The 25,640-nt window shown below is 37.9% G+C and overlaps 1 protein-coding gene across 1 annotated transcript; it reads right to left on the bottom strand.

Moving 5' to 3' along the window:
* Positions 1–24,456: 24,456 nt before the first annotated feature.
* Positions 24,457–25,392, bottom strand: LOC148534979 (olfactory receptor 1G1-like). The gene has a single exon (XM_088464850.1). It carries the CDS (start codon positions 25,390–25,392, stop codon positions 24,457–24,459), a length of 936 nt encoding a protein of 311 aa, XP_088320976.1.
* Between the last annotated feature and the right edge of the window lie 248 nt (positions 25,393–25,640).

Raw genomic sequence — 25,640 nt, 5'->3', positions numbered from 1 at the left:
TCAATCACAGTCCATATCAATCCACATATGTCTAAATGACCACAAGCATATAAAAAATCTCCTAATGTTGAGACTCTAATCCTTCTGCAGTAGGTGTCAACAAATAGAGTTGAGGCATCGTCTATGGAAAAGAAACATAAAGATGACTGATATTTAATGTATATCTTTTCCGACCATCTAATAAGATACCGGTCGGTAAAACAAGGGATATCCTATGGAGAAGCTATTGTACTTATATAGATGATTTTTGTTGAGTTAGCAACAGAGTCCTGGATTTACAAAGTAGTATCACAATAATGTAGCCATGTTTTTTATTTATTCTCTACCTTTATCACATAATAAACAGAAAAGGCAGTCTATAGTAGTGTACATACTGGTTCTTTTAAAAAGCAGCTTTCCGCTGGCTAATTTGTAGGGATCTGTTGCTTGTCGAGATAATATCTCATAATTCCAGCAATCACCGTTTGCCTCAATTCAAGTGGAGGATGTATTCTGACATGCAGTGTAATGCTCTCAGCTGTCAGCAATCACCAGTAACTTGTATTTGCTTCCAAAGTGTCTCCGTGTACATATGAAGATTCACAGCACACCTCTCCAAGGTAAATAAAATCTGTAACCTGCCACTATCCAGTCCTTACGCATTTCTCTGCTAGTTTGTAGCAGTGGTTTTGTCAGACAAACAACTGCTATTGAATCTGGACCCTGCTCCTCATATTTAAGTACACCACTACAACTGAAGTAGGGCCTCTAAACTTTGCCACTGCTGGACTCTGTGACCCTGGCCATTTCCAGCTTTATGCCCTGCCCCATATCAGTAATACATAAATCTCCATGCCAATTATCCAATGGGTAATTTTATAAACTGTTATTAACTCACTTTTTTGCCGTCTATTATATAAATGACATAACTCTCTTTATTACTTTGTTTTCAAACAACATTGAGGCTGTTTTGGAGTTGGCCATAGAGAAAAAATTAAGTAAATAGTCAACTTCTTAAAACCATGTTGCACTGCAGGTAGAGCAGATGTAAAATGTGCAGAGAGATGTTAAAAAAAGGAAAGTGTGTAGGGTCCAAAACTCATTGAACAAAGCAGCATCTTTACTATATCAAATCCTCCACTAGGAACTTCACCATATTCCAAAATGAAGACAACATTTCACACAAAAATGGGGATAGACCACAACAAAATAGCTCTGAAATGAATAAAAGAAGTTTTTTGTAAATTGGTTGAATTGTTCATTCCATTCTTCTCTCTGATGTATAAAAGTATGATATCCATTTTTTATTGATTCCTGCCAAACATATAAAACAAATATGTAAAACAATTATGTAGAATGTTCACAAATATGTAAATAATATATTAATTCCTCATATAAATCTTGTAAAGAAGATGGTGGAAAAAGAATCTTCTGGGCCAAAGTGAGTGACTAGAGAGATTGGTGTACCCCACTCACAATATAGCATTCTGTGTGATATCCATAAAGGTATATTTGTATCTTCTACCCATTCCTCCAAGGTGCTCTCATACAAATCTAAAAAAATTGTGTACCACGCACTGCAAGTAGTTGAAGATGAAGTGCACATAAAGGTATATTTACTATTGAAGCATACCAAACTCACAATAAAATTGTGTATTAAGGAATACATAAAGGCTTTATTTCATATGTTTCAAGTAACAATAATGGAAAATAATCTTCCGCCCCAAAATTTCAACATGTACTGTAAACCGGGGTAACATGGGAATACAAAATTTGGAGCTTCTATGTGTGCACACCACTGCTGAGCCACGACCACCTATCTGGTATGGGTGCTTCATTAAGCCATTTTATTATTGCTTATTTGTAGTTTTTCTTCTTTTATTTTATTCTATCTCATGGTGCAATTTATATTTGATCTATCATAGAGCTAGACAGCATATTATTGTGATTAGAGGTTCGTACAGTATATTGGACATCAGTTATGTATACTTTTTTTTTTGTGTTCCATTCCATGTGATTCAATTTGTTCTAATAGACCTATTAAGTTTTATCAACCATACATCTTTGTTTGACAATGTGTTGTGCATAACTGAATTACACTATGTGTTTACTTCTCTTTACATACTGAAAATCTCTAAAGCATGCATATGAAAACTACTCTAAAAGAGTGGTATTGTTTTATGTCTTTTTCACTCATCCATTTTCCGTCACTATTAAAAGTGCCCAGGGTCCACTATCATCTCCTACCTTCCTATATTCTATTAGGAGAAATATGGTTACCCTGAGTACCTGAGCCCCAGGCTGACTCTCTGGTTGTGCTAAGGTTATTGCATATTACCTTTTTATCCATATATTTAATTTTAATCCAATCAACACCTTTTCATACTAGTGTTGCATTATACAAACACTATTACAAAGATTCTGTTGTCTAGTATTATAATATTCCATTGTAAGCAAAGACTAAATTAGGAATGGCTCTTTATTAAATACTTATTTTTCACTGAACAATGTCAGCCATAATCAAATGACAGAAAAGCTGGACACAGAAATATGAAACACTTCAGCAGTATAATGATCAGGAGAAGCCATTTCAAAGACATAGACAATATACAGAGTAACAAAGCAATGACGTAAATTAATGTATCATATAAATTGTGTTATTTAAACATTTAACAAATTATCCATTATTGTTCAATATTTTGTTTTAGCCCCGATATTCTCATCAGAGCCTTAATTACTTCCTTATTCAGTAGACTATAGATCAGAGGGTTTATCATGGGAGTAAAAACTGCGTATAGTGTTGTAAAGACTGGTTCTAGGACATTGGAGTATTGTGATGGTGGCATCATGTACACATATAAAGCTGTTGTATAGTACATAATAATGATAATGAGATGGGATGAGCAGGTGGAGAAGGCTTTTTTTCTGCCATCCTCAGACTTTATCCGCAAGATGACCCTGATAATTTTTATGTAGGATGTCAAACAGAACATGGCTGGGAAAAATCCATATACCAATAATTCTAGATATATGACAATATAATAGTATTCACTGCCAGCACAGGAAATGTTAAACACAGCTTTAGCATCACAAAAAAACTGGTGTATGATGTGTGACTGACAGAAGGACATGTGTGAGGCTGGAATAGTAAACACAAATGAACTTAAGCATCCTAATATCCAAATGACAGACGCCAATAAGAGACAGTTTTATCTTTTCAGGATACTGTGATAGTGTAAAGGGTCACATATAGCAACATATCGATCATATGCCATAATGAATATTAGAGCATTTTCTGCAGATCCAGCCAAAAATTAAAAATACATCTGAGTGAAGCATTGTATTAAGGATATTGTATTATTTCCTGATAATATCATGAAAATAAGTTCTGGTACAGTAGTGGTTGTATAACATATATCTACTAAGGCCAGGTTACAGATAAATAGATACATGGGGGTGTGTAACTGATCATCAGTATATATTACTGTCATTATAACAGAATTGATGAGTACACCAAACATATATAAAATGAAAAACACACCAGTGGTTAATGATATATAAAACAATTATGTGGAAAATGGCACCAAGTAGAATCATATAATGTAAGTCTGGTTCTCCATGATCTATTTAGACTTTTCTATAAATACATTTTTTATTGATCTTTTGTTGGTCACTGAATCAAAGTCACATCTGAGCCTATGCTGCTCTAGGCATCGTGGGTTAATATGTAATAAATTCATGATTCTGCATCTCACACAACCTTCTTCTTATTTCCAGCACCTCCTGTTCCATTATTTTACCAAGAAACATAAATGTGTGGTAAAGACATTAAAAGCACAAAAAGAGTAAAAACCTAAAATAAATTAAATATGGAAAAATAGATAAATTCCAAGGAAAACAATATGTATGCTGCCATTTTGTTCTAAGTGGCCCTGGATATGTGTCCAGTCTAACTAAATGATAAATACAGACTGACATTTATGAAATCTGGAAGTTTACAAAAAATCAACTAGGTTACATTATTTGTCTTTACATTTTGTTTTTGCTCATGTGTAATCATGAACTTATCTCTGTAAATGTAATCCTCATGAGATGTCGTATTGTAATATTTAATACATTTGTAAAAGTTCGCTGATATGAAAATATTCAACTTTGTATTTACTTTTGCTGTTGCTGATTAGTGCAACAACTATTTTGTATAATCAGCCTCTAAAGACTTCAAGTGTGATTTCCACAGTGCTTCGCTAATAATATTAGGAAAATATTTTTCTCGCAGGAATCACAGTATTATCTATACTGTAATTAAAGATTTTAGATGCTCTTGAAAACATTTACAGACATACTTTACATGTTTCCAACTCTTTTATGTAAAGGTATCTGTATTTCTATTAAACTGTCTTATAAATTTAATTGCATTATTTTTAGCTTAACATCATATAGCTGATTTAAAACAGACTCAAAGCAGTTTTAAAAAATTACACAAAATATCCTTAACCATTACAAGATCAATTTCATTAATATTTTACTTTTTATTACAGTTATAGTAGAATGATCACAACTCACCTTTAGATTAGAATAATATGGAGCAGAGCAAAGGACTACATTTTATAATGTTTGGATCCCTATGTAATGGGTAATTTACATGTTACTATATAGAGTAGCAGGGAATGATGCAATTGCATCACCCATACTGTGTACTCTGTCCTTGGGTTTTGAGAAAATATTTATAGCGTTATAGCAACAAAAGTTGTTGATTATAATTTCACTTGTAAATTCATTTTGTTAAAAATACTAATTTCAAACTATTGTGTTATGATAATTAAAAAAGTCTTATTTGTCTGCTTTAAAATGGAAGCAATGTTGGGTGCAAATTAATTAAAGGGCTTGTATGCCTGCTCAGCATTAAAATTGCAATTATAGACCTGGATGGAGATGTGCATGGTAGAATTTGTAAAAATGTAACTCCAAAATCCATACTATAATTATTTTAACATTGCCTTCTTCATTCAAATTTTATATAGTTATTCATTCCAGCACCAATTATGTGAAAAACCATTAAGGAGTGAGAGTATATTTAATATAATTTTTTGGAGGGATTTAATTTTGAGGCAGAAGGGAACAAAAATCCCCCATTTTTTTGGTTGGTATACTAAGTAAGAATGTCCTCATGCCTGAATTCAAAGGCAGTAGGCACAACTGGACACACAGGAGGCTAGTCAAAAGTCATACTGTAGACCAAAGGTACCCAAACGTTGTCCACAAGGCTCCCCAACAGTTCAGATTTTAGAGCTATCCAACAATATTAAATATTTGTGTGCTAAAATGGAGATATTACATATAGCTGAAACTACTGTAAGAATAATAAAACAATTTAATATCTGATGAACATGGTCAATTTTTGTCTTCATATTTTTTTTGTATTGAGCATTATTTAAAATGTTATTGTTATAAAATGAAAAACTGGCACTTCTTATGTATATATAGCTATATTCGGTGCCCTCTGATAGTAATAAAGACTAACTAGTCCAATAATAAAGTCTGTTGCTTGGTAAAAAATGACTAAACTTGAGCTAGAGAGTACTATCCAACAATTTAGAAACTCTTTTTTGTTTCTTTCATCAAGGATAGTAATGAATAAAGAAAGCTTACCTTTTAACTCACAATGAGCGTGGATGCAGTGCCAGTATAGAACCTGCACATGTTGGACATCCACGTCATCATAAAAAAAGTCCATCACCATGAAAACTGGTGAAAGACAATACTAGAGTGAAAAATCACCAAAGTAAAAATAAATTAAAATGGAAATGCAATGTTTATGAAGAAAAAGAACATGTATCACACAATTGAAAACAATACAATACAATACTTCTAAAGACACAGGGGTTTATTTTCTGAGTGCCAGGTACTAATGCCTGGTTCTTCAAATCATGTTTATGCCCAAAATTTGAAAGAGTAATGATTTTACTAGCAACACATGGCTAGTAAAAGTAATGCCCTTCTACATTTTGGGCATAAACATTATTGGAAGTGCAAAGTTTTAGAACCTGGTGCTTATAAAATAAACCCAACAGAGTCTTTACACTGTATAGTATAGAAACAACATGATATTGAATAATTAATACATTTATATATATTAATCGAAAGAACTGTTGATACAAATGACACTAAAGTGCCAACAATTCCTATAATCCCTTAGTGGATATAGAGTCCAATCTAAAAATCAATTTATAATCAAGATGCAACCACTTACTAGTCCTATTTCCACCTCTTTTAAATGAGGTGCACAATCAATGATTTTATACCACAATTAAGACAAATTGTTTGGGGCTTGAAAAATATGCCTGGCAACATTTTTTTCAGTATTGCCCTTTCCCAGAGCTAAAAAAATTGCAGAATGATGGAACACCATATGTATAGTAAATTGACACTCAATTTTCTCTAAATATATATATTACCACAGGGACACATAAATTGATATAGTACAAAAGTAGTATAGCAAGTAAGATGATGGATTATGGTGAATTTCTCACCTGTGAATGTATAGGATAAATTGTTGACTGCAATAAATAACTGCAGATTAGGTAATTTGGGAAAATGTCCATGCAAACAGCCTGAATTGGAAATTCATAGAAAATGAGAAGGTTTAGTAACTCCAGTACAGTTGATATCCTTTTTAACTAGTAGGTCTCTTATGCTTGGACCATATCAGTAAGTTGGCATAATCTTTGAATTGTAGAGGGAGTTCAAAACTGTATGTGTGGCTACTAGAGGCAACATATTCTTCACTTTTTTTGTTAATGAGTTTACTAACTTCATTAACAATATTGACCCATATAATTTTAGATGTTTGCTACTCTTTTGCTTTTTGTTTAAGGCCTTCTTCATGGGGTATTTTTAATACTTTTTTTTTCATTTTAGTCAAAACTGCTCTATTATACCATTTTGTAATGATTTTGTCTATGATACTATCTGATTGTTTCCTCAGAATCTCTAGATTTTCTACAAACCCTTAGGATCTGCAAGTACTGTAAGACCATTCTTTTTAAAGGATTTGGAGAGAATCTGATATTCAACAGTATAGTATATCTGTATTTATCTTTAGAATCAATAGTAGTATTGAGTCCTCGGTTGTTTCAGTGATTGTCATATCCTGTCCATTCATAGAATGTAGGTCCATATTATGGATGAAATAAACAGTGCTTACTGAAGTACTGTATTATGATTGGAAAAGTAGATTGTCTAGATATATGATCAAAAATGTGATGTTGCTAGATACCATTGTTTAGAAAAGAACATTTTATCCTCAATGGTAAACATGAAGGCATTTGCATATGATGGGGCTTAGATAGATCCCATAACATAGCCCACTGTTTGTGGGTTATAACCTTTTACATACAAAAAGCAATTTATGTTTAAGGTCAGTTCAAACAATTGCAGAAAAAAAGCTGATGCCCAGACCAGGGTATATTGGTATGATATATATATATATATATATATATATATATATATATATCATATATATATTTATATAAGTGGCTTGACTACCGCAGGTGCAGGGGGTATGGCTGCTATGGGGACCAGACTGACCTGTGGCTTGGTCCTCCCCCTGCACTGATGGTGCCAGGCCTTGGTACATGGACCCCTCCACATCCCCCTACTCCTCTCTCTTTGACTTGCCTGCTATGTGGTTGCACCCCTCTCCTCCGTGGTTGTGTCCTCCCCCTCCGTGGTTGTATCCTCTCAGTTGGCTCCGTCTCTGGTTTGCCTCAGTGACTGATACTAGGAGGAGGTGTGGCCAACTCCTCCCAGCATCAGTCAGTCAGCTCCATCTCTTCTAATGGAGCTGACCAGGAGAGGAGGTGTACTGGGAGAGAAGGTGTGCCTGCCATACACAGCACTACCACGGACCAGGTAAGCCGAGAAGAGGGGAGTGAGGAGGGTGCAGTGGGGGTACCATGGATCTAGTGTCCTTCCCTGAAAGTTTTGCTATAGGGCCTGCCATAAGTCTATTTATGCCCCTGTATGTATGTATGTATATATATATATATATATATATATATATACCGATCCACTGGCAGCACTCCTGAAAATATGACACTAGACACACTCAGCTATTGATAGCGACGTTTCAGGACCTTTATTAAGCGCTTTTATCAAGCCTATAAAAGAACAACACATAATAACTGACCTTAAATAGCAAGCTTCCCCTGAGCAGGACCAACAGCCACATGCACGATGCAGGCCGACGGTCGCACAAGAGGCTACGTCACACTCACCCCGTCAGTTGCTATGGTAATACATAAACAACAGTACAGTGCAGACAATGCATAGTAATCATAGCAACAAACCAAAGCACATATCACAATACAACATATAGAAAAACACATAGACGCAAACCACATAACCCAATGTGACAAGATAAAATACTGACACAGCCTATTGAACAGGATTGAAACACACATAAATGAATATACATAAAATCAAAGACAATGGCAATAAATTAGCTACAAATCAACAGTGTTGCTAGCAATGATAACATCAAAACTGAATGTAACATAAACAGTAATAAAGCCACAAACCAATAGAAATGGCCCATTAGCAAAAGCTTATAACAGGCACAAATATACAAATGATAGACAGATCCTAAAGGTTAATAATCACTAATACTGCATCACAAAAGTTCAAAATACAAAAAACAAAAACTGTGTACTGACCCAAGACCATACTGTGTAATCAAGAAATCTAAGTTTTAATGTACTAAATTAGCCAATACATATAAACATATACATCGATAGTGTACTTTAATCCATTTAACTAAAGCAATGCAGCCCAAGACTCTCATTTAAACCACGGGGAACCATGGTATCTAACCTGATAATAGAATTGGCCTCACATTGTAATAGCCTTTTGCCACGATTACCACCTCTAATCAAGGGGGGCACATGATCAATGATGCAATAGCAAAGGGAGGCAATACTATGTTTGTACTCTGCAAAATGCCTAGCCACCAGCTGTTTGCCTGTACCAGATGCAATTGCTGCTCTAATGGTGGATCGATGTTGGGCCATATGAACTCTAAGGGTGCATTCAGTCTTCCCTATATACGTTTTGGAGCAGGGACATGTAATTGCATATACAATAAATGTACTCGTGCAAGTCAGATGGTAACGAATATTATACTTGACCCCTGTGAAAGGATGAAAAAATACTGATCCTGTCTGTAAGAAACTGCACATTGTGCAACTAGTGCATTTAAAGCAGCCAACTTGGGAGTACCCAAAAATGTATGTGGCTTCATTTTTCCTAGCTGCGTAATATCATTGCGTACCGGTAAATCATGGATATTTTTACCCCTACAATAACAAGACATCAATGAAGCATTCTTAAGTGGATGCAACTCCTTATCGGTGCTGATGATAGGCCAAAGCTTCTTAGCTTGATAGTTAATGGTGGTTCTCATATAGTTACATTTATTAATATTAACCCAAATATGTCTCTCTGATCCACCATCAGCATCGGTTGAAGCACCATGTAGTAATCTGTCAGGAGGAACCAACAACGTTTTCTTCTTAGCACGTTCCAAATCGGACATCAAATACCCTCTTTCAGAGAATGTCAATATGCTGTGTCAGTATTTTATCTTGTCACATTGGGTTATGTGGTTTGCGAGGATGTGTTTTTCTATATGTTGTATTGTGATATGTGCTTTGGTTTGTTGCTATGGTTACTATGCATTGTCTGCACAGTACTGTTGTTTATGCATTACCATAGCAAATGACAGAGAGAGAGAGAGACAGAAAAACAGCGGCACTCCGGAGCCGGCTCCAACATGCGTATGCGCAAGACCCTTGTAGCAATGGGCACTCCATCAATCCGAGTTTTGCACCAAAAGGGGGCGGCTGTCAATTTTGATTAATAGCTTGCACCATTTTGGAGGTGGGCAGGGGGCTGGCTTCACAAACAAAGGCGTTCCCAAGCAAACACCTGTCGTTTGTTGGCACCCCACTGATATCACCAGTGATGTCAGTGGAAGAGCTTCAAGCTCTATTAGGGCTGGAAGCTCTCTGGGGCTTGTGGCAGATGAGATCCTACCACAAGGGTCTCATCGCAAGCCCCGATGGTCACAATGGTCACAACCATCATCCTGGCCACTTGCACTAGCTGTGAGTGGTCACAAACAGCTATGCAAGTGGCCAGGAGGCCGTACAAAAAAATAACCACCCTGATTCAGAGCGAGCACTCTTTTCAGAGCATCCAGCTTGGAATCTTTTCAGTTGGTGTGACTTTTATCAAGAACAACGTTGTTCTTGATAAAAGTCACACCGACTGAAATGTTGGATGCTGATCCTTTGGATTCGTGAGTCTCATTTATTTTCAAGTCCTGTGAGTGCCGCTGTTTTTCTCTATATACTTGGTTCATGTATCATTAGAGGGCACCCAGGCAGGTACTGATTATACTGTGGAGTGCCGGCATTATTTCTACATCTATATATATATATATATATATATATATATATAATGCTTGAGTAACAATCTCAAAAGGGAATGTTACATGAATATATATATATATATATATATATATAAACAAACATAAGTGCACACACCCTGTTTTTGCCAGAAATGTAAAAAAAATGTTCTACCATCAAGGCATGTCGAAGTGTTAATATTTTGGACTGTTGTGTTACCATTCTCAAGACAACCATACAAACTGTACATAAGACCAGAGTGAACAAAATGAGACTTAAATACCTGCCCTAATCACCTGATTGTTCTACACATGTGTAGTCACCAAAAGTAATGTCATTGTCATTATAACCAACCCAGCCTAACATTACTGGGCTGCTCTATGAGCCCACAAATCCCTACTAGTGTAAGTAACCGCAACCAAGGTGCTGACTATACTGTCATCTTGCTACAGTCATAATAAGAAGTACCAGGACAGCTCTAGAGATCCAGCTGCATGCCACCAGATATCCCCATTGCATCCAGTCACTTTGAATTTATGGTCCAATGCAGATTGCAAACACAGGAAGAAGTGCTGTGGTCACAGTTGTGCACCAGCAGCACTTGAGATCTCTACAGTAGATAGGCAGATAAATAGAAAAATATGATGTTGATAATCCACTGGTGAGTTGTGGCCACTCCAAATGAATGGGCCATGTGAAAATAAAGCTGTTTCAACAGCATACATAGAAATATAAAAATATTATCCCCTAAATAGACTTAATCCAAAAATATGGATGAAAGATCCCCATATCTAAACCAAAGGGAAATAATAAATGAATAAGGGTATATCAGAAAAATTACTTATTCTAACTAATAGTCACATGAGTACAATTATAGCCCAGTGAAGGGTTAATGTCAACAGTGCAAAATCTAGACTAAACACCAAAAAAAACCAACATCTAATTATTAAAACAAAGTAAAACATACTGTATAAAAAAGTCATCTTACAAATACTAGAAAAAAGTCAAAATATATTGAACAAAAGCATTATGTCACATAATTATATTTCAAAAAATATTATTTGACAGAATCCTTATTTGGAGGGTAATATGGAATCAGAGTACAACATATGGTGAAAATTATATTCGAGCAAGACTTACATTAATTCTGGTTATACTGCAAGTGTAGATCATTCTGTTGAGTGAGGCAGGTATTAAAGTTCACTTTGTTTACTATTGTGTTATGTAAAGTCAGTTTGGTTGTCTTGTCTTGAAAAAAGTCTCATAGCAGACCCGAAAAGTGGACACTTGGACATGCTTTAGTAGTTGATTAAATGTTGATAAATATTTAAACATTATAAGAGTACAATTGTGCCCTTATATTAAGAATAAATAAAATTCTCCCATAGGGAATTCCTGAGATGGGGGCATGGTGTTCGAGGGACCACATCTCAAAACCTATTGGATGTACTGAGCCGAAATTTGGCATGGTGATTTAGAAGTTTTGTTCTGTGTTGCAAGACAGCAGTGGGGACCCAGCTTAGTTGCTGAGGTTAACAGTGCCAGATTGGGCATTAGCGTTGGTGCAGGTGGCAGTGCATGCATTGGTGGTGGGACCCTGCGACTGTGCTGTGTGGGCGATAGGCCTGGATCCAAAAGGACCCAGTCCCTGCCAGCCATTCTGCAGAGTATTGCAGCAGTGCCCTTTTTGAAAATATAAAGAGCATTACTCATTCCCTGAAACAAAGAGTAGACAAGGGTAACGATGTTGCTGTTCCCCGCTGGATGCCTTTAAAACACAGCTGCACCACATGGGTCTGATTTCTGTGTGTGTGTCTTTGATTCATAAAGGATTGTGGGATTCAGAGGCAAGGTGTTCCTGGTGCTGAATTAGTCGGCCAGGTGAGAGAAAGCTGCTAAAGTTAGTTTAGTGTTAGGGAGCCATATGCTGTTTGGGAAATGTGATGATATAACATTTTCATCAGTAAAATATATCTCACAAGAGATGTCATAACTGCTGTCATGTGTGTTTTTTGTAAGGAGAATCTTACACAGTGGTATCATTCATGGGAACCTTATGCTAGCCACGAGCTGAGTGGCAGAGACCAGGCACTGTCTTGTTGGGTCGGTGAATGAGGGTAAACAGCATGTAAAAATCGGTTTATTTGCACATGTGGAAAAGTTGCACTGGGTGCAAATGTACAAAGCTTATGCTGTGATATTTGTGAAGAGAGTGTACACAGGGCCTGATTCCAAGCTGGACGCTCTGAAAAGAGTGCTCGCTCTGAATCAGGGCGGATATTTTTTTGTGCGGCCTCCTGGCCACTCGCTTAGCTGTTTGTGACCACTCACAGCTAGTGCAAGTGGCCAGGATGATGGTTGTGATTGTCAAGACCATTGTGACCATCGGGGCTTGCGATGAAACCCTTGTGGTAGGATCTCATCTGTCACAAGCCCCAGAGAGCTTCCAGCTCTAATAGAGCTGGAAGCTCTCCCACTGACATCACTGGTGATATCAGTGGGGTGCCAACAAACGACAGGTGTTCGCTTGGGAAAGCCTTTGTTTGTGAAGCCAGCCGCCTGCCCGCCTCCAAAATGGTGCAAGCTATTAATCAAAATCGACAGCCTCCCCCTTTTGGTGCAAAACCCGGATCGACAGAGCACCCATTGCTACAAGGGTCTTGCGAATATGCATGTTGGAGCCGGCTCCGGCGTGTGCATGTGCAGTGGCCAAACAATGACCCGCTTGCGAGCGCATAGCGCTTGTGAGTGGTCTGAATCAGGCCCACAGTGTGATAATTTCTAAGCAAACTCAACTGTTTATGAATTTGTTGCAGCAGAAAATGTCTTTATCTGGCTCAAAAATATATTTTCTATGTTTTTCCTTGAACTTGTTAAGTTTGGGTGTGGTGCAGATATAGAAGCACAGGCTGCTAAAGAAAAGTATATCTGTGTGTATAACCCAATTAAAGACAGTGCTTTGATTATTGCTGGTTATTGTAACATAAATAAATGTTTTGACTATGTTATTAAACAATGAGGTACAAATAAACTAGGGAAGTTTGTTCCTATGTGTATTGTAAACAAACATAGAATTTGGTAGACTGTTTAATTCCACTTAAAGGGAATGGGTTTTTTTGTGTGGTGTGCCTCTTTAGAAGGTAATAAGCATTGGCCACTGGCAGCTAGATTATATTAGCATAAAACCACTGGCTGTCCAGTGTATGATAAGGGAGCCCCAATTTTGCTACTCAGTCACCTCAGACAGCTAAATGGAGGAAATCCTCTGAGCCTTAATTAATGTATCTGTGGCACAAAGGGTTCAGAAAGCTGAGATGCTAATAGTTGCTAATGCCCATATGGGGAGCAACAGACTGTTATGGGCAGAGCTTAGTCAGCTGTGACTGGGTTAATGCAGGCCTGGTGTGATGCGGAAGATGACACCATCAGATGATGTTGAGGCATTTCTGTTGTCCTTTGGAGAATTTGGTGGCACAATTGTCTCCTTATTTGATGGGTGAAGCACATCAGGATTATTTTGATATGTCTGAAGCCCAGGCAGTGAAATATAAGCAGCTAAAGGCTGCAATTCTGGCACAGGTAGAGGTGACAGGGCCTGAGAAGGCACAGCATTTCTATGACTGGCAATATACGCCAGGGTCAACAATGAGTGCTTACCTACCAGATCAAGCAGAGTTAATTAGAGCCCGAATGAGACCCACCTGACAGGATCCTGGAAATCCTGACAATTAACCAATGTGTGTGGAACTTAAAGGTGGAGTATTACAAGTCACTGTCGCTCCTTGTTACACTCTTATGCCCAAGTTGTTGCTCCTCTTCTTGGACGTACTTATCTCTAGCTGTAACTACATACAGTTCCCTCAGTTGCCTGGAAAATGTAGATGCCGTGCTGGGATAGTGCCTGTGATTGCAATGATATATAGTCACCGCTGATGTGTTCTCTTCCACCTGTTGGCTAATTTCCAGTCTATTGCCTTGCACACCATTGGTGTTTAGGCTTTTATAAGCCTGCTGGTTAAGTGCCATCTTGCCTGCTATAGCATATCCCTATGCATCAACCTGGTTCCTGCCAGTCGAGCAACTGCCTGTCTGTGTCTGTTGTCTATATATACAACCACTATCTACACCAACACTTTGCTCTTGCTGTGTCATCCACAGCTGTGAAACTGTTTCCAGGGTGTGTGCAACAAGCAGTGGCCATTTCTAGTCTGTTCTGTGGCTGCAGCCTCACCACTTATGCATCTGCTCCATCTAGTTGCCTCCATTCTGTTCTGGTCATCTTGACTCTAAAGGTTGTGCCTCAACCTTGAAGGTTTCACATTGCTGCCAGTGCTGCACCTTGATCCTCAAGGTTGCATCTTGCCACCAGTGCTGCAACTCAGCCCTCAAGGCTGCAAATTGACCCTCAAGGTTGTGCCACTTTTCAGCCCTCAAGCCACACCTCAGCTTTTAAAGCCACACCTTGGCACTCAAAGTTGTTCCTCAGCTCTACAAAGCATACCTTGGCTCTCAAAAGAACACCTCAGCTCTCAAAGTCACACCTTGGCTCTCCAAGCTCCCCTTGGCTCTCCAAGTCATACCTCGGCTCTCCAAGCCGTATCTTGACTTTCAAAGCCACACCTAAACCATCTAGGTCACATCCAGTAAATAGAACCATCACCAGCCAAATAACATATAATGGCCCACAGGATAGCCATGTAAGCTCCTGCTATCATGAGTTTAAGACCAGGCAGCCACCTAAGTACCGGTGAATATATCAGACTCTAAGGGTACAGCAGGTAGCTGTTATTGGCCAAATACCTCATCAGCATAGTTCTAGGGGTCTTACATGGTGATTCATAGGAGACCATTACATGGAGCTGCAAAGATGGTTCTGCAGAGCAATCCGCAGTCATTTGAAGAGCTTGCAGTTCCCATTGACTGATATTATGCTTTGGGAAATATGATCCAGACAGATGAGAAAGCGGTCAGACTGATATTCAGAAAATAATCAAAACAAGATTTTGGCACAAAGCATAGTGTGACCCCAGAAGGGTGCTTTAAGTGTGGCAAACCAAGGCACTTTCAGAGGAATTGTTCAAATTGGCATGTACCAATGGATTGTTTGGTGTGGTGATGAGGCCACACATTTCCTGTCTATGGGACCATGTCCTCATCCCTGGACAGCCCACTGCTGTTCCAGTTGCCTGTCCTGAAAGAGCAACAGGTAGTGTTTGCCTTGATGGATTTGGCCAGGGAAGTCACCCTGGTATCCAGCACACTGGTTCCAGAAGGACTTATAGACAGGCTGCTGATTGTACATGGGAACAATGAGAAACATGACCATGTCTGCCTTCATTTGACCGTGAGGTGAAAAATGGTGCAAGTGATAGCAGCAATAGTACCAAGGATTCTGTATCCCCTTATTCTGGAGCAAGACTTTCCCCTGTTTTGAGATATTATACTCGATCAGATCGGTATGGACATGCCAGCAACTGAATTCTGGTCAGACATCCAACCCTACAAGTTTCTGTTGACATTTTGTGTCATATCTGTTGTACAGTAGGCTATAGTATAAGTTTAGAAATATTTCATAAGAGGATTGCTATACATTATTGAAAGCTTTTCCCCAGTCTGCTGCTTTGTTGTACAGTGATTTCTTTCTGACCCAGTTAATACACGAGACTTATGTATTTTTTTTCAGCTGGCAGTTGGAGAGGGAGACAGCATTCTGGGTTGCCCAGCCAATGGCAGGATGCAGGGCAGTGACATCATTGAGGAGCCCCACTTTGTGATTCTGTGAGACCACACCCACTGATTTAGGTACACATCCAATTGTAGGGTGATATTGCCTGGTGATGGTGAAAAATAACTATCAAATGCATTGCACTAGGAGGAGCTACTTCTCATATGTTTTACAGAATATATATAAATATATATATATATATATATATATATATATATATATAAATATATATATATATATATATATATATATATATATGTAGAAACAGAGAGAGGGCACTCAATGGGACTTATGCAGCAGATGTAAATAAATTAGGTCAAACCAGAAATGCTGTATTTTTTTTTTTAATGTTGCAGCAACTTAATGCTTTTATCAAGACATACATATAATAAAAAACATTGTAATATATAACAGATAACTCACCCATGTGCTGTCACCTCCACAATCCCCAGCTGTGGCTCAAGCTGATGACATCATCAGAGAGGGCCTGGGGGCGTGGTCAGATAAAACCCAGTGCCATCACCATAGCAACCTGACATCAGAGAGGGGAAACTGACTCACAGGATTAACTATGCAATGAACAATCACAGCAATAGTGCTGCTGTAACATAGCTATAAACAATATAGAGCAGACAGTACACAGGGGTGAAGTGTCTATAGATAGTCATCCCCCAGCTGCATATGTACAGTGTTACATGCATGCTAAAGCATAATGGAAGATAGCCAAAACATGTAAAATACAGTAAGAGCATCATTTAAAGTAAACAGCATGATTACAAAAAACATATTAGAGATAGATTTTCATTCAGACCCAAAGGCTGTACAGTCTGCAAAATATGGATCCATTTTGCCTCTTTCTGTAACAGAAGGCAGCCTGTATCTCCACCCTTAAAACTAGGGGGTACCCAATCGATCAATTTATATATAATGCTCTGCAGATTGTGTGTAAACTTTAGAAAGTGGCGTGCGACCGGCTGGTCACAGCTCTTGCCATCCAGTGCTGCCCTAATGTTGGAACGATGTAACGCCATACATTCTTTTAGCTGGCGTGTCATCTTCCCTATATATAGCAAACTGCAAGGGCACTTAATGTAATAAATTACAAATTTGCTCGAGCAAGTCAGTGGATGCTTATTTTGGAAAATTTTGACTGATCTAGGATTGGTGAATTTGTCACCTGTTTCTAAAAAGCTGCACGTCGTGCAACCCGTGCATTTATAATTGCCTGGCTTGTGAGTAAGGAAATGAATCGGCTGGTCTATTGAAAAATGACTAATGTCATTATGTACCACCCTATCTCTAATGTTTCTCCCCCATTTGAAGGACGGCAGGATAGAGCATCCCATCACTGATGGGATCTGTTTATCAGTGGCTACTATTGGCCACATAGCTTTAGCCATTTGCATAAGGGGTTTGATATCATCCGTATACGTTTGTGTCCAAACTATGTTGTTCTCTAATTTCTTTGGTGAAACGGGTACCAGTGCATCTTTACGGCTAACCGTCAGTGCACGGTCTCTAGCCTTGATAAGAGAGGTGCGGTGGTAACCCCTCGACAGGAATTTTAACATCATTTTGTGAATTTGAAATCTAACATCATCAGGATCACTGCAAATTCTCACTACCTTTAGAAATTGGGAAAAAGGCAGGCCATATTTAAGTGACCTAGGATGTTGACTGTCACTTGCTAGCAGGGTGTTCCTGTCGGTATCTTTATAGTACATGGATGTTTCCATTATACCATCATGTGTGAGATGGATAGAGACATCCAGAAAGTGGGCCGAGGTATAGCTACTTTCAGCTGTCAATTTAATGGGGCAATCCCTATCATTAATATTCTGAATCAGACTATCAAAATCATTTTTAGTGCCCTTCCACAATAGGAATATGTCAACTATATACCTACGGTATCCACAAATGTATTGGGTCACCTGAATATCTGAAAAAAAGAGATCTTGCTCTATTGCTAGCATGCAAAAATTTGCAAAGCTCGGGGCTACACATGAGCCCATGGCACACCCCGAGCGTTGCAAATAGATTTTTTTATCAAAAATAAAATAATTGCGAGTGAGAGTCCATGTTAGAAGTTGAATAAAAACATCAATTTGTGGGCCTTTGTAATCTGGATGGCTTGAGATAAATCTGCGAACCATTTCAATCCCTTGTGTCTGGGGAATGCTAGTGTATAAACTGGAAACATCTATAGTACACATCAAATATTGTCCTTGGAGAGGTGATAAAGCTTGAAGATGTAAAATGAACGATGTGGTATCCTTTGGAAAAGTAGATTCTTTCTGAATCAAGGGTTGCAAAAAATGGTCCAGGTATTGTGAAACACTGTAAAATAAAGAGTCACAGGCTGATATAATCAGCCTCCCAGGAGGTGTGGTGGCATTCTTGTGGAGTTTGGGGATGGTATAAAATACCGGAATTCGGGGGAATGGCTGCATAAGAGCTTCTTTAGTATATTGGTTAATGATGTTATCTTGTACTGACTGTGTTAATAGAATTCCAACTCTTTCTTATATCGATTAGTGGGATCTTCCGATAATTCTTCATAGACCAAGGTATTGTTAAGCTGGCTGTAGGTCTCCACCTTATATGCTGTAACATCCTGCACTGCTATTCCACCACCTTTGTCCGCCGGGTGGATAATTATGTCCTTATAAGACCCCAAGTCTCTTAACGCCTTCTTCTCTGCGTGAGACAAATTGGATCTGGCAGACAAATCCGGTTTAATATTCATGATGGTGTTTTCCATGAAATTGGTAAAGCATTTGATGTTGACATTATTTGAATTGGGGGTAAAGGATGATTTTTTCAATACAGGGCATGTTTCTTTTGAAGTGGAGGATACACCAAAATGTTCTCTCAGTTTAACTCGACGGACAAATTTGCATAGGTCAATCTTATTCTGGAATGCATCAAATGTTTGAGTAGGGATGAATGAAAGTCCTTTATTGAGTACATCCAGCTCTGTTTTGGATAGCGTTCTAGAGGATAGGTTGAATACTACCATCTCTTTTGGTAAACTTTTCTGCTTGCCTCGCCCACTCACCTCCGTGCCTGGTGCGGGTTCTCTGGTGAGATCCAGAGTAGATCTGGTGGCTACCCCTAAAGGGGGCCTGCTGCTGGAAGTTGCTTTGACTATATCTGCACATTCTGCCTCACTAGATGAGGCTGCAGTGCTGGATTGCTCAGTGTCCAGAGGAAATCGCCAATAGGTTTACATTTACAATGTTGACAATGTTGACATTATGTCAGTGTTGACATTTTGAATGTTAACATGTCATATATTAACTTTTGTTCCACATTCTTTCTGGGCAGCATTTTTATATACAACCATGAACAGTGCAGGTAGCAATCCATTTTTCATTGATATTATTTCATGGACTGGTGTAGTCCTAAAGTGTCATACTAGAGCTGGCTGAAATGATCACTATTTGAAACATAATATCTTGGTTTCTTGATGACGTGATAGATAAATTACATGCTTAGAATTATGCAACATGCAATACAACACTGTTAGGACACATACATGCAAGGTAATACAACAAATAAGATGAATTCCAAGATTTAAAATGCAACTTTGTAAAGCAGGGGTGGGGAACATTTTTTCTGCCAAAAGCCATTTTGAAATATATAACCATATTTGCGGGCCTGGTGCAGGCCATGCTCCCTCTGTGTGATGTCACACTGGGGGTGCACAATCGCCAGTGATTAGAGCAATGCACGCAACATCCTGAGGATGTGACGGGGAGCTGTAAGGGCAGCAGTGTGACCATCTGAAGCTTCCTAAGGATGCTCCAGGCAGCACTGCTGCATAGATTCTGGCTGCAGGGTGCCATTCTAGGCACCCTGATAGCCAGATGAGCATAGCAGAAAAAAGCTCAGAAGGCCAGAAAAAATGATTCCGGGTGCCTTTTAAGGCCCAAGGCCTGAGGTTCCCCATCCCTACTCTAAAGTCTCAGTTTTTCTTTGAAAAATTGGAAGAAAATTAGTTTTGAAATATGAGCCACAAAAATGTATCAGTAATAAACACCAAAACAAGTGTAGCAACAACAATTGATTATTAAATTTTTTTGCTGTTTGCAGACAATACCTCAGCTAATGAGACATACGTGTGAACAAATGAGTGTAAACAAAGCATAACAACACACTAGGCTAGAAAGCTTCTGTTAATGCTATAAAATGTCACAGATAGTTTAAGGACATGCAGTGTTGTTAGATATGGCTGTGATTTAGCAATCATTTAGTGTGAACTAATTTAGTCATGTTGTCATTTGTTGTCATCCTCACAATCATCATTATCATCATCTCAATGTTGTATTTGCACTGTAATTGGTGTAAATTGTATGCCTCGTTTTATACATATACAGTATCTGCAAAACTTCCCATCAGCATTGGCCACATTTTGTGTGAACCTGCCCTTACTGTACTTAGTCTATATAACAAAGAATCTCCCACCTCTGTTTAGCATCTCTATTTATAAGAATTGATACGTGGGGATTATGGGCCTGATTCAGAGCCGCTCGTAAGTGGCCGCTCGTTCTCTCCGAGCGATGTTCGCACATCTGCGCATGCGTATGGGTCGTAATGCGCATGCGCCAACCAGTCAGTGCGGTGTAAAATCGTGTGCTCGCAAAATAGCGAGTGCCTGCTAATTTGATTGACAGGATGAGGCGTTTGTGGCTGGTAACAGGGGAAGGTGCTTGAAAACGGGGAGTGGAGATTTGAACGCAGGCGTGCCTAACCGTCAAAACGGGTGTTTTAAGGGTGTGCATAATTAACAAAGCAGCGTCATCGACCACGTCACTTAGCTGTCTTTTAGCCTGAACTGCTCGCATGATTGCGGTAGGAAAATGCTACCACAAGAATAGCAAGCAGTTCATACGCATTTCGATGTACTCGATTAATCAAATAATTAGTGGAGATGACGTATGATGCGAGCGGCAAAGGGGCGTCTTTACAAAATAGCGAGCGCATGTTTTGGACGCTCGCTCAGACATAGAGGCGTCAACAGACCGCAAAGAGTGAGCACTCAATTTAAATAGCCAGCCCCTTTTTCTGAATGAGCGAGCGCAAATAGCGTCTGGCTCTGAATCAGGCCCTATGTTCAACACTGAAATTGGGTCTGTTATAGTGTTCACTGTGCATCAACAAAATGCTTCTCACTAAAAAATTCCCAAACAATCCAAACAAATTACTTTCATTAAGAGCATGTAATAAATATATAAGATGGATAATATTATTTGCATCCTTAATGACTTAGCAAATATATGGAAAATAGATTTAAAATGATATAAATTTACTAAATCTAAATATCACATACAATAGAGATATATAAAAACAAAGTTTAACTGTATAAACAGTCAAGTTAATCAGGACAGGCTCACAAAAATAAAAATATTAATATTAAATCAATCACAGTTTACATCAATCCTCATATCAAAATGACCAGAAGCATATAAAAAATCTCCTGATGTTGAGATTCTAATCCTTCTGCTATATGTGTCCATAAATAGAGATAAGGCATCGTCTATGGAAAAAAGAACAATAAGATGACTGATATTTAATGCTTATCTCTTCTGACCCTGTAATAAGATACTGGCTGGTAAAAAAAGGGATATCCTATGGAGAAGCTCTAGTACTTAAGTAGATGATTTTTGTTGAGTTAACGACAGAGTCCTGGATCTTCAAAATAGCATCCCAATAATGTAGCCATGTTTTTTTATTTATTGTCCACCTCCATCACATAATAAACAGAAAAGGCAGTCTATAGTAGTGTACACACTGGTTCTTTTAAAAAGCAGCTTACCACTGGCTAATTTGTAGGGGTCTGTTGCTTGTTGAGATAATAGCTCTCAATTCCAGCAATCACTGTTTGCCTCAGTTCAAGTAGAGGATGTATTCTGACATGCAGAGTAATGCTCTCAGCTAACGGCAATCATCAGTAGCTTGTATCCACTCCTAAAGTGTCTCCGTGTACATATGAAGATTCAGGACAGCTCTCCAATGTAAACTAAATTTGTAGCCTGTCACAATAAGGTTCTTATGCATTTCTCTGCTAGATGGTAGCAGTGGTTTTGTCAGACAAACAACTTTTTCTGAACCTGGACCCTGCTAAAATTTAAGTTCACCACTACCACTGAAGTGTGGCCTCTAAACTTTGCCACTGCTGGACTTTGTGACCCTGGCCATCTACAGCGGTATGCCCTGCCCCATATCACTGTCACATCAATCTCCATGCCTATTGTCCAACATTACTTGGGGTAATTTTAGTAACTGTTATGATCTCACTTTTTTGCCCTCTATTATGTAAATGACATAACTCTCTGTATTACTTTGCTTTCAAACAACATTTTTGCTATTTTGGAGTTGGGCATTGAGAATAAATAAAGCAAGTAAATAGGCAACTTCTTAAAACCATGTTGCACCACAGGTTGAGCAGATGTAAGATGTGCAGAGAGATACTGGTGTACTTACAGTATGTTAAAAAAAGGAAAGTGTGTAGGGTCCAACACTCATTAAACTAAGCAGCATCTTTACTATATCAAATCCCCCACAAAGAACTTCACCATATTCCAAAATTAAGACAACATGTAACATAGAAATGGGGGATAGACCACTACAAAATGGCTCTGAAATGAATAAAATAAGATTTTTGTAAATTGGTAGAATTGTTCATTCCATTCTTCTCTGTGATGTATAACAATCCCTTTTTTTATTGATTCCTATTAAACATCTAAAAACAAATATTAAAACACAATGATGTAGAATGTTCACAAATTTGTAAAAAATATATTTATTCATCATATAAATATTGTAAAGAAGATGTTGGAATGTTGGAAAAGGAATCTTCTGGTCCAAAGTGAGTGACTAGAGAGATCGGTGTACCCCACTCACAATATAGCATTCTGTTTGATATCCATAAAGGTATCTTTTTATCTTCTACATCTTTTCTAATTCCCTCCAAGGTGCTCTCATACAAATCTAAATAAATTGTGTACCACACACTGCAAGTTATGAAGATGAAGTGCACATAAAGGTATATTTACTATTGTAGCGTACCAAATTTTAAAACAAATTGTGTATTGCAGTTCACAAAAAGGTTTTTATGATGTGTTTCAAGTCTCAATAATGGAAAAAATTATTCCACCCCATATTTTCAACCTGTACTGTAAACCGGGGTAACATGGGAATACAAAATCTATAGCTTCTCTGGGCACACCATCGCTTAACCACGACCACCTATCTGGTATGGGTACCTCATTAGACCCTTCTATTATTGTTCCTTTGGAGCTTGTCTTATTTTATTTTATTCTATCTCATGGTGAAATTTATATTTGCTCTATCATAGAGCTAAACTGTATATTATTGTGATTACAAGTTCATATATTGGACTTCAGTTATATATCCATTTTTTGTATGTTCCATTCCATGTGAGCCAATTTGTTCTAAAAGACTTATTAAGTTATATCAATCATACATCTTTGTTTGACAATGTCTTGTGCATAATTGAATTACTCTATGGGGCATATTCAATTAGCCATGAAAAGTCCTGTACTTTTCGTATGGTAGACTTTTCGCTGACATCCTCAAAACCCCAATTCTGCAAATTTTTTAGACATCTATTCATAGGCGAAACTTTTTTTGCAGGTTCCATTGCATTGAGCTTCTGCACCAGTGAAAACTCTCTGGAATTGAATACTCACAATACTTTTCGCAGATTCTGATTTTTTGGCCGCTAATTGAATATGGCCTATGTGTTTAATTTTCCTTACATATTGAAAATCTCTAAAGCATTTGTATGAAAACGACTCTAAAAAGAGGTTTTTTTATGACTTTTTCACTCATCCATTTTCCTTCACTTTTAAAAGTGCCCAGGGCCCACTATCATCTCCTACTTTCCTATAATATATTAGGAGAATTATGGTTACCCTGAGCACCTGAGCCACAGGCTGCCTCACTGGTTGTGCTAAGGTTATTGCATTTTATTTTTTATCCATATATTTCATTTTGATCTAATCAACACCTTTTCATACTAGTGTTGCATTATACAAACACAATTACAAAGATTCCATTGTCTAGTATTATAATATTCCATTGTAAGCAAAGACTAAATTGGGAATGGCTCTTTATCAAATACTTACACTTCACTGAACAATGTCAGCCATAATCGAATGACACAAAAGCTGGACACAGAAATATGAAACACTTCAGCAATATAATGGTCAGTAGAAGCAGATTCAAAGACACACATTTAAACATTTAGCAAATTATCCATTACTTTTCAATATTTTGTTTTAGCCAAAATACTCTCATCAGAGCCTTTATTACATCCTTATTCCGTAGACTATAGATCAGAGGGTTTATCATGGGAGTAACTACTGCATACAGTGTTGTAAATGCTGGTTCTAGGACATTGGAGTATTGTGATGGTGGCATCATGTACACAGATACACCTGTCATATAGTACATAAAGAGAATGGTGAGGTGAGATGAGCAGGTGGAGAAGGCTTTTTTTCTGCCTTCCGCAGACTTTATCTGCAAGATGACCCTGATAATTTTTATATAGGATGTCAAACAGAACATGGCTGGGAAAAATCCATATACCAATAATTCTAGATATATGACAATATAATAGTTTTCACTACCAGCACAGGAAATGTTAATCAGAGCTTTAGCATCACAGAAGAACTGGTGTAAGGTATGTGACTGACAGAAGGACATGTGTGAGGCTGGAATAGTAAACACAAATGAATTTAAGCATCCTAATATCCAAGTGCCAGATGCCAATAAGAGACAGTTTTCTCTATTCAGGATACAGTGATAGTGTAAAGGATCACATATAGCAACATATCGGTCATATGCCATAATGAATATTAGAGCATTTTCTGCACCTCCAGCCAAAATATAAAAGTACATCTGGGTAAAACATTGCATGAAGGAAATTGTATTATTTCCAGATAATAACATGTAAATAAGTTCTGGGACAGTAGTGGTTGTATAACAGATATCTACTAAGGCGAGGTTACAGAGAAATAGATACATGGGGGTGTGTAACTGATCATCAATATATATCACTGTAATTATAACAGAATTGATGAGTACACCAAACATATATAAAATGAAAAACACACCAGTGGCTAATGATATATAATTCAATTTTGTGGAAAATGGCACCAAATAGAAACCTGTAATGTAAGTCTGGTTCTCCATGATCTATTTAGGTTTTTCTGTAAATAATTTTTTAGTGCTGTTTTATTGGTCACTTAATCAATGTCACATCTGAGCCTATGCTGCTCTTGGCATCATGGGTTAATATGTCATAAATTGGTGATTCTGCATCTCACACAACCTTGTTCTTATTTCCAGCAACTCCAATCCATTATTTTACCAAAAAATATAAATCTGTGGTAAAGACATTAGAAACACAAACAAAAGCAAAAACATAAAATAAAATACAT

This window comes from Taudactylus pleione, unplaced genomic scaffold, assembly GCF_031769625.1.
Source record: "Taudactylus pleione unplaced genomic scaffold, aTauple2 ptg000061l, whole genome shotgun sequence".
Lineage (NCBI taxonomy): Eukaryota > Metazoa > Chordata > Amphibia > Anura > Myobatrachidae > Taudactylus > Taudactylus pleione.
This window is presented reverse-complemented; position numbering and strand designations above follow the sequence as displayed.